The 16,745-nt window shown below is 40.3% G+C and overlaps 1 protein-coding gene across 1 annotated transcript in view; it reads left to right on the top strand.

The window, feature by feature from the left end:
• The window catches only part of lamc3 (laminin, gamma 3), a 112,861-nt gene that overhangs the window by 81,677 nt on the left and 14,439 nt on the right, over positions 1–16,745 (top strand). The window contains exons 13-17 of the mRNA XM_079364220.1: positions 11,751–11,939; positions 12,797–13,042; positions 13,861–14,014; positions 14,088–14,230; positions 14,359–14,537. Of these exons, the coding sequence (XP_079220346.1) occupies positions 11,751–11,939; positions 12,797–13,042; positions 13,861–14,014; positions 14,088–14,230; positions 14,359–14,537 (911 nt within the window). The remainder of the gene's footprint in view (positions 1–11,750; positions 11,940–12,796; positions 13,043–13,860; positions 14,015–14,087; positions 14,231–14,358; positions 14,538–16,745) is intronic.

Genomic DNA, 16,745 nt, shown 5'->3' with positions numbered 1-16,745 from the left:
TCTGAATTCAGCGGCCATCGTTACGTAAGATGAAGGATCATCAGAGGTTGCCGAGACAATATTTTCTGTCACAGTGCCTCTGAGAGAGCAGCAGGAACAAACAGAGATGCGGGCTGTTTGACTGAAACTTCTCTGTGTCTCTCCATCCAGTCATCACCGCTTCAAGGGAATGTAACTCAGTCATCCCTCAGGAGCATTGGCCTGCCATCACTCAAACTGAGAAGTGGATGGCAGCACTAATGTGGCAATATCTTCATTTCACGCAACTAATCTCCATAATAAGAGGGAAACCAGAGGAGTGCATTTAGCACACGTGTCGTTTTATGGGAGATAACAGCAGCTGCAGTTTCTCTCCAGATTCATATCCCTAACGCAGTGTACTGTAACTGAAAGAAATAAAAGAGTAGCTGCTGGGATTGTAAACAATTCAACACCTTTGCCGTTATTCATATGTACTGTATGTGTGTAACTTTTTCTCCTTGAATCCTTTCCACGCTATCTCATTCAGACAGCTTTTACCAAGTCCCTCCATCTCACCATGAGCAGACGACTCCCCAATCCAAGGTCCCACCTTCCATCTTTTATCTTTCCACAATCTCTTTCTTCCTCTCTATCTCTCCCTCCTACCCTCAGACTTAAAGTATCGGAGATCTGACCTAGTTAGAAGGTGCCTGAAGCTTTGGCTGTGAGTGTGTGAGTTATGTTTGGGACTATATGTGTGTTTACAGGACTCTGTGTGTGAGCGGGTGTGTGTGACTGAGGTCCGGAAGCGAGTCTGGTATCACTGCCTGCCTGCCTCCCCTCTAATTAGGCTTGTTAACCGCCTCTTGGCTAATGATGTCTAATTTGCTTACAGATTTCCTGTGTCTTTTATGTCTCTTCTCAATCTAGATGGCCCTCTGTTTCTCTTTCAAACACACACACTTGTCCTCCTTCTTGTTCCCCAGGTTCCCTAGTCAGCCTCTCACAGTCTTCAGTTTCTTCCTCTCAGCGATTTTCACATGTCCTTGACATGTCAAACAAAGTTTCTACTCCTTGTTTCTACTCTTTTTTTTGGGTCCTCTTGTCTTTCATAGATAGGCCTATATTTTCTATATTGGTATTCTAAAAGGTCAAACAGCATAGACTAAAACAAAGTATTTTTTTCTAGCAATAAGCATATACAGTAGCTATATACATTCCATTGGTGTCGTACATGGTGCTTTACATTGAGGTAAAAACAGGAACACGAGCATATAGTCTCCACAGTCATGGACCAGATACAGTAAATCCATTCACACCACAAAGCAATGCTCAAACATTTAAAGCGTGAAAGAAAATCAAATACAACCTTGAAGAGCGACTGCACATAGCTGTCAAGGAAATTATCAAGACTTGACTCCACACAATGACTCCTTAGACTCAGATGGCTCACGTTGATGAAAGTTTATACGTCAGATGAATAGTGCAGGAGACATGATTTAGTGTCACACGTGCGGTTCAGTGTCAAGCACAAAGATAACTGCCAGACACTTCCAAAGGCTCTGAAGGTATTCTATAGACATTATAATTATCCGGGTCTTCTATAGACATTATCATTATCAGGGTCTTCTATAGACATTATCATTATCAGGGTCATGCCACATTGACCCACCTAGAATAATCTGTGGCGTCTAGGAGCTTGGAGTGAACATCAAGTATTCCCAAACATCTTTGCAGACACCAGGAAGAGCTGTTGACACTCCAAACTGTCCTTGGTTTCTAAACAAAGCTGAACTGTAACAGGTCTGACTGACATCAGGAACAGTGAGTTAACAATACATATTTAGTGAAGTAATGACAGAAATTCAACCACAATAACATCCAAAAAGAGTAAATATTTGTTTGCTTGGGAGAAAATAGGTTTTGAATTTAGCCTTAAAATCAGTGCATCTCTTTTCCATTTGCCTATAAACCACAGTCCAGTGTTTGTGTTTTTGACTTATTTTTTGTTGTTGTATGTTGTTTGGACCTTTTGTGTATGCATTTACCTTCAAATCTGACGTAGCGCCAGCTTCCTCCTCATGAGAATATTTTGGGCTGTCGTTGCCTGTGTGCTCTTGTCAGCCATGACAGGTCGCATCCTGATCTTCCACATCTCCTGGTCCTGCATGAACTGAACCAACATGCACTTAGTGACCTCTACGTAATGCTGCCGCTGGTTACCAAAGATTCCTGGAAAGTTCCACAGTTCTTCCAAAGGATGTGTTTCATGTAAAAGTTTTTTTTTTTTTTTTTTTTTTTTTTGTAAGACAGGATTTAAAATTAAAATCATGCCGGAAATCAGTGGAAAAATGGTGACATTGTTTGAGAAATCAGTTGTGCTTGTGTGTGCTGTTTTGGTAGGATTCCCCCATCCCACTTCATGAGCCTGGTTTACTGATAAACATCACGCTAAGTTCAGTTTAAACTCAGCAGGTTGAGATTGAAGGCATTTTCGAACCTGTTCACCCCTGATGAATCTGCTCAGACTGTGACGGATCTCTTAACGCACACACACACATACACACGTACTTGTTCTCAGGATGTTTTAAAAATACAACATGGCACAAGATGAACGAGCGTTAAATATGGAAGCCCGATGTGTCCTCTGAGTCATGGATAAAAAATCTCCAGTGTGTTGTGTCCCTTGGCGTGTCGCTCTCAGGTTGAATAGCATTAGCTGGGTAAAATTAGCGTTTCCTTTTTCAAATGGATGATGATGGCATGTCGAATTCTGAAGGCCTGCTGGCTTGTCTTTAATAAAAAAACGAAGGAGGCAAACAAACAAACCGCGGAAGCTCTCTATAAATCCATAAGTTCAGGTCAAGGGGAACTATCAAAGTAAGTCGATTAAAGACACCCTGTTCGCATTTTTTCACTAGGGGGGGCGGCCCAACCTGCTGTTTCTCCTATCAGAATCTTAATTGCTGTATAATTACTTAACGACTTGGATCATCATGCAGGGTGTGCCCACAGACAGAATTGGGATGGAGTTTATTCACTGGCTGTCGAGGGAAACTGCAGCCAATGGTGCATCATAATCATGATTTATTAACACTCTCCAAGTCGTGTCGCTTCTATCCGCTGTAGCGCAACACAACAGATTGGGAATGTTAATATTTGTGGTGCAACACGCAAATTGCAACCCCTTCCCCCAACACTTGTGCTGCAGGGCTTATGAGACTAAACACATGTCCGTTGGATTCATAAAAGGATTTGTGTTTGCGTTATTTGGACATACTTACGTTTCATGTTTACATACAGTGTGTACACTGTGTTAATTGCATACACGCACTATCATTTATAAGCTTGAGGGGGAGAGTTGAGGGAGGAAAGAGATGATTGTAGATAAAATGGAGACACTCAATTTTCTCTGCAGCCCACACTGTAGTGAAGCACTCATTAATCACCTAAACTAATGAAACACATGATGCTCTTGAACAGCATAGCCTCTGCTGAGTATTGAACATTAGGGCGCTGTATTAGCGCTCCTCTGCTCCCTCACAGACCTACGTTGGTTCTACATGGTGAACCACATTTGAACTTACCGAATCAGAGAACATTGTCAGTCAAAGATGTGTCTTGTATATCCATGAAAGATTGAGGGCATTGCGGATAGTTAGGGGAGAAAAAAAAAAGTGTTTGTTATAGTTGTGTGTATCCAATGTACATGTTACCCACTTATGTCTGGCTCTCTCAAGCAAGCGAGGGTTTATCCTTTTCAACAGAAACTCTCAGTTACAAACTGGTGGACTAGGTTGTTAAAGACAAAGTTGTTGGTTTTGTTGGGGTTATCAGATGAAGACGCTGAATAATTGCAATGTCTAAAGGGCTCCAATGTGTTGGGTGTTAAAAGTCAGGATTCCTCAGGCTTTGCTTCTGTTATTTGACAGATCTTTTTCAGCCATGGAAAGGTGACCTGGCTTTCACAAGGGCAACATTTGTCTGTCCTACATACGCCAATTTGAGTATCCAGAAAATAATACCCTGAGTATTTATTGTTTGGATTTCAAGGACTTTTCGGTTTAAGTTACGTTAGTGATCCTTCTGACTTTTGCTTCTTCACAACGAGGAATTGGTTGTAAGTCATCTTTAGAAAGACAAAGCAACATGTTTGTTCATTTTTCTTTAGATTCCCACATGATCTTGTAGTCGGCCTATGATCTTGTGAATTGTGTAGACAGCTGCTCATTGCTGCGGTCCGCGGTCAAAACTTACTTTGGATCGAACTTTAAACCCTGCTGTTATTAAGAAGACCAGCTTAAGTTTGCTGACTTCTGCTGACCGCACAAGTCGCTGAGTGCAGCACATGCATCTGCTAAACAAACCCTGGAATAAATAAGGTCTTTCTGTGCCTTGTTTTGTTCCACAACAGCATGTGCTGGTTTCTCTCTTTGACATTTCTTCTTGGCCGAAAAAAAAGAAAAAAGAAAAAAAAGCACAGTGGTTTTGCAAAGCTAAATGTCACGCCCACTGCAGTTTGAAAAAGCTGGGAAATGGGAACTTTTTTTTTTTCAGGCTTGTTCCATGAAGAGGAATAAACCACCAGGGGCTCCTGCAGCGAAATTCTTTTAAGCCGGCCTGATGTAGGCCATCATCCAGAGTACCTGTCTCATTGCATTAATTAGGATACAGATGAAGAAATGGCCTTACATGCTGCTTATGCAATTCTCATTAAAATGCATAGGTTAAAAAGGAGTATTCTGTTGGTCAGTTTTTAACAGCAAAAGGCCGTTTTTGAATAAGACGGAGCATACCAGGGCATGCATCTCCCAAATGCCTGCTTAAATGCCATCTTCAGCCCTCTAAGGTCATTAGTTAGAAAAATCTATGCAAGAAAGTTGAGGCAAACAAACAGATAGAGAGGGAAGCTGGCTCTAGCCCTGGCTTATGTAGCCCTCTAATCTCTCTGGTGGGCTGTATTTGTTGCAGGCTAAGCCCTGAGATGCCGGGTCTGAACCAGCGTGATGGGATATGAGCAGCGACAGTGAGAGGGAAAAGAGAAGTGGGAAAGAGCGGAAAAGGCAGATGTAGTCAGTTAGACTGAATCTCACCATGTAATTTCTCCTGCTGATCCCATTCAGCATGCTTCACTTATCTCCTCAAAACCAGTGCATTTATTTCAGACAAAAATAAACAATGTGCATACTCGGACTGCCTCATGTTTTCAGTCACAGCGTTAGAAATCCCTGATTTGAAAAAGCTTCAACCTTTCCTTTGATTCAAATAAGTTTAGAAAAGAGAGACTGAATTTGGGGGGGGGGTGCATCAAACAAACAAATAAACAGAATGACCATGAAGAAGTTTACCTCCCTGAGAAACAACCAAAGAAATCTCCCAAAAAGAACTTAACTACACACGGCATCCTACAGCGAGAGCTCTCATGGTTTTCACATTGTCCACTGGCATGGATGCTGCCGTGGTAACCAGAGCGCTAATCATACTGGCACGGAAGTGACACGAAATGTTATCCCCAAAGTACCCTGAGTCAAGCAGAGCCTGTTTGAACTGAGAGTAGGAGGTCAGCTGAGCTTTAACCACCACTGCTCGAGCCATGGTAGGAACTCTTACACTCGTAATAGATGCTGTTTGTACAATGTAAAATGAAGGTGTCTGAGAGTACAATTAAATGGTGACTGTAAAATAGCTTTAAACTTTGTTAGAGTTGGAGTACTGCATTTTAAGCACTGACGAGACACAATCTTTATGACAAATTCAACATAAAAAATCAGAATCTTTCGGCTTGGAGTAGGGTTTGGCATAGGCAATGTCTCCTTACAAATACTGTATGTAGTCCAAGTAGCCTCCTGCATTTGGGTTTATAAAGGCTTTGGCTTTACGCAGAATAATAGATAAATGTGGTAAACAAAACACAATCAACAAAATCACATTCTTGGAACACTGCTCGTCTTCTATTGGAAAATTGTGCTGTAATTAATCTCTGCAAGTGCAGCATATATTCCCCCTTTAGATGACTCGACACATACTCCATTTTAGCTTATGTTGCTAGTCAGACTGAAGACAATGGCACTTCATGATAAAGGAAGTCTTGGCAGGCCACCCATTATCACTGGCTCCAGTGGAAACCGCATTTAACAGTCTGCCGGTCCAATGAGGCTAATTCTTTGTCAAACGATGGCCGACGGGTTCGCAGATTAAACAAGACATAATGTGTTTTAAGACCACGAGGGAAGCTAGTTTATTGTGTGGCCCAATTACACACGCAGTCAAAGCAAAGACATGAAACAGATGCAAACTGTACCTGCCAACATATACAGTAATACTAGCAACAGCCATCCTAAAGCTCGTCATCAAACTCTGAGCTAGTCAACATCAAATAGCTTATCCTGACACAGTTCCTGAAAGAGGTACATTTTTGCTATCTGTGATATGAACCAAGCTATGAGAGTGTTTATTTTTCCAAGAGCCAGGAGCATGAGGTGAAAATAATGTTTTGGTCTGAACACAGCCTGAGAGTCGGGAGCCATGCCAGGAGCTCAGTGAGTCTGTGCTTAGTATCTTCAGAACATACTCATGCAATGCTAGCAGGTATGAAGTTAACTATGTTCACTGTCTAAGTATAGCGGCTTAGCATGCTAGCTTTAATTTGCAGGTATTTTGTGAAGCATTTGAAAAATTACAATTTTGACCACATGTATTTGCCAAATAATCAGGGGGATTGCCAAAGTTGGTAAAGTAAATTGAATGAACGTGTTTTTTCCCACATCAAATGGGAATCCAGCAGTTTTTCTTATGGTGGAGATGCAATCAGGGTCCAACAAAGTCATGAAGATGCACCATTTGGTTCCATGACTTAAAAAGGTCTAAAAGACATGTTATAGATCCTATAGTCTGGATCTATAACATGTCTCAAGTCATTGTTGATGTAAGGGGAATTTCGCCCTTAATAATTTAGTTAAAGAAAGTTGCAACATATTCAAACAATCAATAATTAATTTTCTTTTACATTTGATCAAAATACTATACAAAGTCAATCTTTTATACAGCTTTTCTGAAACCACTACGAGACCCAGCTTACATATCCCAAATGCCATCCTTGTTGTGCACACAATATACAGAGGAAGACGGAATATATACAGCCCCTCCTCTTTTCTTTTAGCACCCTCGTCTTTCTCATGTGCAACTCATTCAGACCATGCTGAAGCATCACATCTGCAGCAGCAGGCGCAACATCATTGTTAAATTAGAGATCCACATAGCCGTCAAACAGTCCTGCAGCAGATTTGCCCCAAAATGTAACCCTCGAGGCTTCTGAGCTGCAGACAGAAATGTTCTCTTCTGTCACATTGTTTTGGTCTTCTCCTCTGTTCTTCATTAAAATAAGTTGTTCACATGCATTAGTAAATGGATTTCCTTTGCCTAAAGCTTTAAATGTTCCCTTGGACTTAGTAGAAAGGCCTTCTGGAAATGTGTAGGTCTGCAGCTCTTGTTTTACCACATTAGCACGCTAAGATTTCCAAGCAAAAGTTTCATTTTGAGCTCTCTGTTGATGATAACATAAAGATATGACAGGTGCAGAGACCCACAAAGAGGAGATATAAGAAACCTAACATGACATGATCATGTTTTTTTTTATACTGTCTGAAAAGAGCAGGTCTAGACTGTAGTCTTCGTACAGTAATAATATAACAAAGACTCAACATCTGTCATGAGCAAATACTTGGAAACAGCAGAATGGAAAAGAAACCAAAAAACATCCTCTTTACAGGCAGTATCCAGAATCATTGTGACCAGCCGTCATTCAGTTTAACTTTTTTTTTTATCACTTTTGGCAAATGCTTCCTCATCCTTTGAAAGGCTTTCATATGAAGCTGGGATAAAAGTGTCCCAAATTAAACACAGCCACATGTGTCTACGAATACACTCGCTTGTTTTTCTTGTATTTTCAAGCTCACAAGTCATCAAAGACCCCACACATTGCCCTTCCCCTTCACAAAGACCTCCCAAGATGGCAAAGAAATGTCACGCAAAACTCCTTTAGAAACTCAATTATCTTGGTAAATAAATTAGATTTCAGGGGTAAGAACGTAATAACAGAAGAGAGGCGCGCTCTGATCTTTGCCCAAACAAAAACATACTTAGCCGAAATCCATTTCTCCTTGGATTTTCTTTCTCATATTCCTTTTTTTCTCTCCATCTCGTGTTAAAGCTATTATAAGCCGCCGCAAAATAATCACTATGTCTGACAGGGCCACTCATTGCGGACACTGGATGACGCACGGTGAGAGTGAGAAATGTTCGAAAATGGTGGAGGACACCAGTCTTTTATTCATGGTGTAGAACTGTACCTGTCCCTGCTCCAGTGTTCCTATCCTTTACAAGTGCTTCCATAATAATGAAGTGCATTAGGCTTGAACGTGTGTATTTATTTAGAGTACAACGAAGAGCACGGTGGAGGGGTGAGGTGCAGATACAATAAGCAAGGCGCTCTTTTGAGAGGGATGGAGGGCATCCATTAAAAAGATACACTTTTTCTGGGGTGAACTTGAGGGTAAAAAGAAAACAGAAAAAATGGATTCATCAGTCATATTATTTGACATGCAAAGGCTTGAAGTAACATAGAAAAGAAATACTTTTCTTTCTGTGCATGAGTACTTCTTTGCTATTACTTTGAACTTTTACCACCTTCATTTCAATTCCTGTGTCTTTCCTTTGCATCTCTCTTACATTTACAATTTCTGGCCACTATTGGCAGCCGATGTAGTTATGTAATGTTATCAGACCAACTGTAATTTGAAGGAAAATATGGATGACTCGGACTTTGCCCCCCCCCCAATCTCATTGGATGGTGCAATAACTTGTATCAGAAGCTATTTCTTGTGTAACCATGAGTGCATTTCATACATGCCAGATTTTCAAAAATGAATGCTCTGTAGTTTCTCATATGGGCGACCAACATGTGGTTTACTTCAATCTGTCTGTTTGCTTAAGGCAAAAAAACAAAAAAACAATTAGGTCAGTGTTGGGGTAGATTTTAACCATATTTATCCAATAACAATGATTTCAAAGGGTTTTACATGGCACATCCATGAGTCACAATTTTCCATCCAAGGTGGACTTATTTTGGTTATTTTTACTGCATTATGACAGCACTTCCTAGAAGTGCCTAGAGCTGACATTGATGGGTTTACCTTGAACTTATTTTAAAGTCTGGTGCATCGCATAAAAACACTGGATGCATGTTTGTTTGTATGTGACGCTAAGGGCTGTGTCTAAACGTTGGTATTTGATGTCTTGGGCATGAGAACAGGCTTGACTGATTAAACATGACAAATAAAAGAAAGATTAAGATGAAAGAGACAAGAGGAAAAACCCTACTTCCAGCCAACTTTATCAATGACACTAAAGTAGATTTAGTGCAACAATCACGTTTTCACAACCAGAGCTGACTGATTTTTCATATGTTAATTTCTTTCAGTAAATCCTTTTTACTTCTATTTTTGAAGTTTGAATTACGCTTAGCGTCCAGTGAACAATGTTAAGTTCAGTTGACAAAGTACTCCGGGGTAGAATTGTCCTTCAAGAGAATGCTTTATACCTTTACATTGTGTATTTCCTTTAATGTTAAGCCAACAACTTTTACTCAAGTATCTACTTCTAATCAAGTGAAGAAAGTGTGTATTCCTGCCACCTCTGCAGACAAACGGAGTTGAAAAGAAGAGAATGAAGGAAAAGCGTTATTGTGTGAATTTCTCAAAGGATTCAGAGCACACAGCTCTATAAGGGAACTTCACAGAAATCCCCAATTCATTAAGCCTGAAAGCCCATTGATTCATTGATAGAATAATTCTGCTGGGATGTTTTGAAGTAATGATAATTAGCATGGCGATGAGGCCCGATCGTGCAGCTCATGCACAGTTCTTGATCCGTGCTGTTAGCTTTTCCGAAGAGCAGATCAGAATGATAATACTGTCGAAGATCTCCCTCGGTGGCTCTGCTTTCTCATATCACGCTCAGTCATCTTCACACCCAGTAAAGTCAGCACATTTCTTCTACCATTAAATTTACGACGGCTCATTGGGGATTGGCACAGCACACTATCAGTGTCATTGTAATGCCTTGTGAAATTCAAGAAAGATTCACTTCTTTATGCCAGGAATGATCATTATTACTAAATGCTCTGTTTAAATGACTGGTATTTCATGCTTGGAAGTCATGTATTATTCACCCCATCCAGCCAAGGAACTAATGATTTTTACTCAGAGGTCTACACTTCATCAGGCAACAGGATAATTGTTCCCCCTAATGGCTTTGTGATCAATTTAGCTTTGCAGCCGTTGTTCTATTCCACATTTTTGACTTACATGTTGGATGTTACGAGGGTTTTATTTTGTGACGGGAGACGTTGTGGTTGCAGTGACCCCCATAACTCCAGGCGAGAAATTCTTTTTTCTCCGATATTCAGTGGTGTGAGCTGAGTTTAAAAATGCACAGCGGAGAGCTTCACACTGAATCACACCGTTGGCTATGCAGGGAGTGATAGGAAATTTTAATGAGGAGTCTGCAAGAGTGAACGCCTGTGGATTATTTGCAATGCATCGAGCTGTTATTGGTGTTCTCTGGAAAATCAACATAATTATTGTTATCAAACCAAGCTGAAGCTGTTTTAGAGAAGAAAAAAAAAGTGATTCAAATTATTGTAAGTTCTGATATCAGGACTCTCAGCGAATGTTAAAATAGCATGCGGTGAAGCAAGAATGCTAAGTAGCACTTTGCAGTGGCACAAAATGTGCTATTATAGTCGTTTTTAAATGCATTGACGTTGATTCAAATTTAATGAATGTCTGCTCATTATGATCTTTTGATAAATTTAGCTTTGTAATCATCTCAGTGGTTGCTTTTTTCCTTTGTGTTTTTCCAAGAATGTTAACTCCTATTACTTTGCTGTCCTCTGCTAGCTTTAGTCAGTCAGTTATTAAATTAAAATGCCACATTGTGTTATGTCAACTTTCAGCTTGTTCATTTCAGAAGTTGCTGTAGCACAAAGTTAGCAAGCACAGTGGAGCCTCTGAGGGGTGAAAGTCAACTCACTGTGACGTTGAACGTCATTGCAGGTCACAGAACTGCACAACAATATTAAAGGTTTTGCTAGTTTATGGGAAGTCAGTTCCTTCACTTCTGTGTGTTATCTTTTCATATTGCCCAGAGCTTCCTGTGGATTTGAAATTAAGCAGAGAACGGACTGAATGCTGCTCACATTACAGAGAATAATTCAGCAGAGACCTGGAGCGTACGGCTAGCTCATGTGTAAATCAACACATGTTGCACGTGAACAAATCCTTTCAAGTGGTTTAAAGCTGCCAGTTGTTCTTTTAGCGCTTTTCTCTTGGAAACAACAGTTTGTTTTGAGCACATAACAGAATTAGTAATCTCTCCCTCTCTTGGTGGGGGAATTGCTTTACTTCTTGAAGGTCTTTCCGACTGCATTTGGCTCTTATATTTCCCAAAGCAATTATAGTCAGGGTGAATTTAGTTGTCTTCCTCTCTCTGCGGTGGGCTGTGGGGAATGTTTTCTTGCTGAATGTGAGCGGTGGACTGCAGCGTTTGTATGGAGGGGATGCAGTTATGATAGGAGAGACAGCGCACTCTGCTGGCGGAGGACAAAACAACACCATCTCTGTGGCATATTTTGTGTTCAACCTGCCCAAAAACACCATGACGTACATTTAAGCAGGTGTCTTTAGAACAGAAAGAAATGTTGTTTTTTCTATTTCCACTCTGTGTTACAGGTGTGTGTGAGTGCTCAGACTTTACCACCGGAAAGACCTGTGAGCACTGCCTGGACGGTTACTTTGGTAACTCTTTGATTGGCACACCTGGTGATTGTCAGCCCTGCCCTTGTCCGGACCAAACCAGCTGTGCTCAAATTGCGCAGACAGGGCAGGTGGTCTGTACCAACTGCCCCACAGGACAGACAGGTGAGATCAAGTACCAGCTATTTGAAATCACTCCTTACAGCACACATAGTCAAGAAAATTGGCTTTCGTTCAACTCGTGTTTTTAACTGAGTTTTTTTAAAACATGTTTTGCACTGTTAAACTTCAGCTCGTCTTTTGAAATGACTTGATGATAAACGAATTCTCAATACTGTAATTTAACGTTTGGTTATAAAATGGGTTTTGTCAACCTTTTTTTAAAGCATCAATTGGTTCTTTATGGTAATTTTAGTTTCTAATGATATGTTTTACCTTAGTGGTAAGTATTCTGTATTATTTTGTTATTCTTATTTTAATTATTGTAACATTTTTTCTACACTAATTTCTATTTTCTTTACTAATTTCTGTCTGACTTTTTTTGTGAAGTAATGCAATTTAACTTACTGCAAAGCACTTTCAGGTGCATTTCTAGTGTGCAGTGAGCTATTCAAATATTATTTGTATTCATTCATTGTTATTATAAGCACAGCAGGACATTTGTAGGAACTGTCATTCTACAGTGCCCTTTAATACATGGGATGAAGTAGGATCCACAACTAACTTTGATTTTTAAAGGAAGGGAAGAAAAGAAGCACAGCCCAAAATGATGAACATGTGATTAGAAATAAATAAATAAAAACTAAAGATCACCTGACTTAGTAGGCAGCCACATACAGCTACACACAGCTATGGATATAATCGATTTACCTTCACAATCATGTTTTCAAAGGCAAGAGTCTGTGTCATGACATTAAGCCCTAAGATACACAAAACAGACTCTGCTGTGACACAGATATGACCTCCATCAGTTTTCCATCTCAGTCATTTATTTACTTCCTGCCCATTTCCTCCATATGTAGGGATTCGCTGTCAGATGTGTGAAGATGGTTACTATGGAGACCCCCTGGGACAGTCTGGCTCTGCTCGGGCGTGTGTGAGATGCGAGTGCAACGGAAATGTGGACTTCAATGCTTTGGGGATATGTGACCACGTCACGGGGCGATGTCTTAAATGTCTCGGACACACCGAAGGAGAGAACTGTGAGCGCTGCCAGCGGGGTTATTACGGCAATGCCCTGAACCAGACAGCAAGGCAGAAGTGCAAGTGTGAGTAACTGAGAAGGGAAGGGGACTTTGAATTAAATCAGACAATTCTTTTTTCTTTTCTTTTTTTTTTTTATTTACTGAGAGATGGAAGAAAGAGAAACATACATTTTCTGTGAGATACTTAAACACTAAAAAAGTGTGTTTTCTAAGTTTGTCATTCTTAACTTACCTGGTTTTGTGACCTTCGCTGTACAGAGTAGAAAGCTTGAAATACTGTTTTCTCATTCATCAGTTGTAGAGGGAAGGTGTCTCAGTGCTCACCTTAAATCTGGGTTTAATCTCCTCACTCAAGCCTGAACAACATTCTGAACAAATCCCATTAAAGTCTACATGGCCTTGGGTTTAACTTTATAAAGGAACGCAGAAAATAGTGCATTCAACACAGACTTGACTAATCAGCTCGGTAGTTCAAATTTGACAGGTAGGCTATAGGGCAATAAAATGTGGAAAGGGAAAAGGCTGAATACAGGGGTGAGAGTCAAACAGATAACTGTATAAAAAAAGGTGTAAAAAGTCTTTAAGTTTGGGAGAATAAGAAAAGTTCTATGAATTAGATGGTGAACCCAAAGAGTAATAGCTTGATGTGCTCATCCACTTTAACCCTCAGGTTGAACTACTGTTCTGTTCAGATCGTTGTCAGAAAGGGATAAGTCTCCCTGGTACAGTCTGTTATTTTCTTCCACTTTTCTCTTAAGCACTCTTGGTTCAAATAAGTAGAAAAAACTGTGATATTAAAGTGATGTGTTGCCATGATTAGAACTTTTAGCAGTAAAATGTTACTTCTCTATAATGTTATTGTGTTATTTGCTCACCTGTAGCATGTGGATGCAACCCTGCCGGAACATCTGGGCGTGTAAATGAATGCCACCCTGAGACGGGAGACTGTCAGTGCCTCGGACATGTGACTGGTCAAGATTGCAGTTTTTGTGAAGTTGGCTTCTTCAACCTCCAACCACGTATAGGATGTGAAAGGTAAAGAGGTACCTCGTTGACTGCCGGATTGATTTGTTGATCAATTATGAACATTTTTCTTTTCCTTCTTTAGGTGCAAGTGCAATCCGATTGGCTCCTCGTCCATTGCCTGTCATCCAATCACAGGGCAGTGTGTGTGTAATGCAGGAGTGGAGGGAAGACTTTGTGATTCTTGCCGTGTAGGCTTCTTTGGATTCTCCTCACGAGGTTGCAGAGGTACACAACTTCAGGCTTCTTTTCTTCAGTGTACACTGGTCAAATCCTTTAATATGCACTTTAATACAGATCACACATGCGGCCCTCTCTAACCCGTCAAATGTTTCCCTCTCCTGTCCTCCCTTCAGCATGCAACTGTGACCCAATGGGCTCCGTCTCCATGCAGTGTCACAGTAACGGCACCTGCCACTGCCGCCAGGGTTTCGTAGGTTATAAGTGTGACCAATGTGAGTTGAACTATTTCCACAACAGAGCCACACATCAGTGCGAGGAATGCCCAGTCTGCTACGGTCTGGTCAAGAAACAGGTTAGCAAATGGATGTTTATTTATTTTTTATTCAGTTTAAGGGAAAAGGAGGAATCTTGAATTTTATAACCCAACACATTTCAGTTTTTAACATTTTCTACCATTCAAGGTTATGTGGTGAAACAAAACCCACTAAAAAGTAAAAAAAGCGAACATATTTCTTTACTTTATATATTATTATTAAAATAAGTAGGACACTAGGTGTATACATGATAGAGCCTAGCTTTATCATTTAACTTCAGAGCCTTTTACTCAGCCAATACTTATTTACCATTTGGATTCTTAAGGAGCAGACAGACCCCATCTGCTGAATTAACTTAAAGTTTTACCTAGTGACTGCACACAGCAGCAGTCCACAAGTCCAGTCCATACACCGGAAACTTCAAGTCTAAACCTAATGATAAGAATATGAAAAGGCAGAACTAACTTTATTTTGACAGAGACAGTGTACAGCCTATTATCTGTAGCAGAGTTACCAATAAGCTAAATGACATCTGTAGTCCCTTGTCAGTCTCTGTATGAGAAACAAAAAATATACTAACAACATCTACACAACAATACAAGACCACAGAACAATGACATTAAACGAATCCACTGTGAAATTCACAAAGGATCTTAAAACATGAATAGAGCATGAGCATTTAAAAAAAGTACACTATAAAAACAGTGATACCACAAGATGTACCTCCAAAGCGACGCATCAAGAATACCATAATATCACATCACTGCACTACAAGATAATCAAACAGAGTTCATGAAACCTATGCTTTTTATGAAGAAAAAAAAAGTGATTTTGCAATTTTCAGAGTGTTTTACTTACAAAATCTTGATATCCAATTCCATAAAAGTAAGTTGTTGGAATAATAAAGCCAACAATAGTGTAAAAGAAGAATGTTCAGATGAAGTATTTGAAAATTGAAAAACTACATTACCTGAGAGAATACACTTATGTTGCTGCTTTGAATCAGTATTCTCTTTTATATTTTCCATCAATCATGTTTACATTTAGTATAATGTGTTTGTTGCATACATTCTTAGAGATGTTTTTTTTCCCACTGAATGTGTCTTATCTCTCACCACTAAGAGATGCAATTTGTTCTTGAAATAGCACAGCACATCACCACCACCACCACCACCACCACCAAGCACGTCCTTCCTTGGTAGAGCCTCATAATGACAACATGGCCCATTTTGTACTTGTAAATTACAAGTAAAGAAAAGATGTGCAGTGGAACGGAAAGCGACATTTGCCCTAATGATCTCCTGTGCTGCTTCTTTCTGTCCCTTTAGATTTGTTGTAGCCCACGTCTGTATGCTAAGGTGCCGCATCCATGGAAGGCCAATCCAATCCCAGCGACGTGTTCTGTCGTTTTTCTCTGTACATGTTCTCGCTCCGACTAAAGTGGCTCTGTGTTCCTCCCTGACTGCCTTAGTACCTGTGTGAATGCACGCTGTGACTTCCGCAGTGTTAGCAATTCAGCGAACATCCCCGAGTCGTGTCTGCTCTGAACACCTGCAATTACTCTCCTCAATCCTAAGCCTCCCCCAGCTCTCCCACTCACTGTATCTTTCTGCTCACATTTTCCTCACGAAGGAGAAGCACTATGAAGCTCAACGACAGCAAGGTCGACATGTGCGGTCCATGATCAAGGAAGATGTTTAAAAGAAATCTGAAAAAAATGCATGGAAGAAAGTAATGAAGACTGTGCAAAGATCCAGAAATTAATTACTGCGGGGAATCTTTTATGCAGCATGTGTTAGGCGTGGTGTTAAAATGTCACTGGCACATTAGTGTTATCCTTGCTAACAAATTTTGCTGACATATAACTGCAAACGGATAGCACCCAAGTCATCAAGCACATGTGCAACGTCTGTACTGGTGTAGAAGGTGTGAGCACGCCCACATTACTGCTTCTGACTTTTAGACAATTTAACAGTGTGTCACAGCAAGTTTCTGCCATAGACGGCACTCTGATTCCTTTTCAAAACTCCAGACTTTCATTTTCCAAGGAGTCCAAAGTTATCTCCTTTAATGCTTTATTTACGTCCACATGCTGTGCAGAGAACGTTGTGAGTGCATGCTGCTGTGGGGAGAAAAAAAAAAAGGCCTTCCATCCTTATCCTGTTGATATTCATTTATTCATTGCTTTTGTTGAAATACTACATTTTGATGTTATGGTGCACCAAGAAAAAGAGTCCTATCTCAAT

Source organism: Symphodus melops (assembly GCF_947650265.1).
Source record: "Symphodus melops genome assembly, chromosome: 16".
NCBI lineage: Eukaryota > Metazoa > Chordata > Actinopteri > Labriformes > Labridae > Symphodus > Symphodus melops.
Note: the sequence above shows the minus strand (reverse complement) of the source record. Positions and strands in the feature narration are given on the sequence as shown.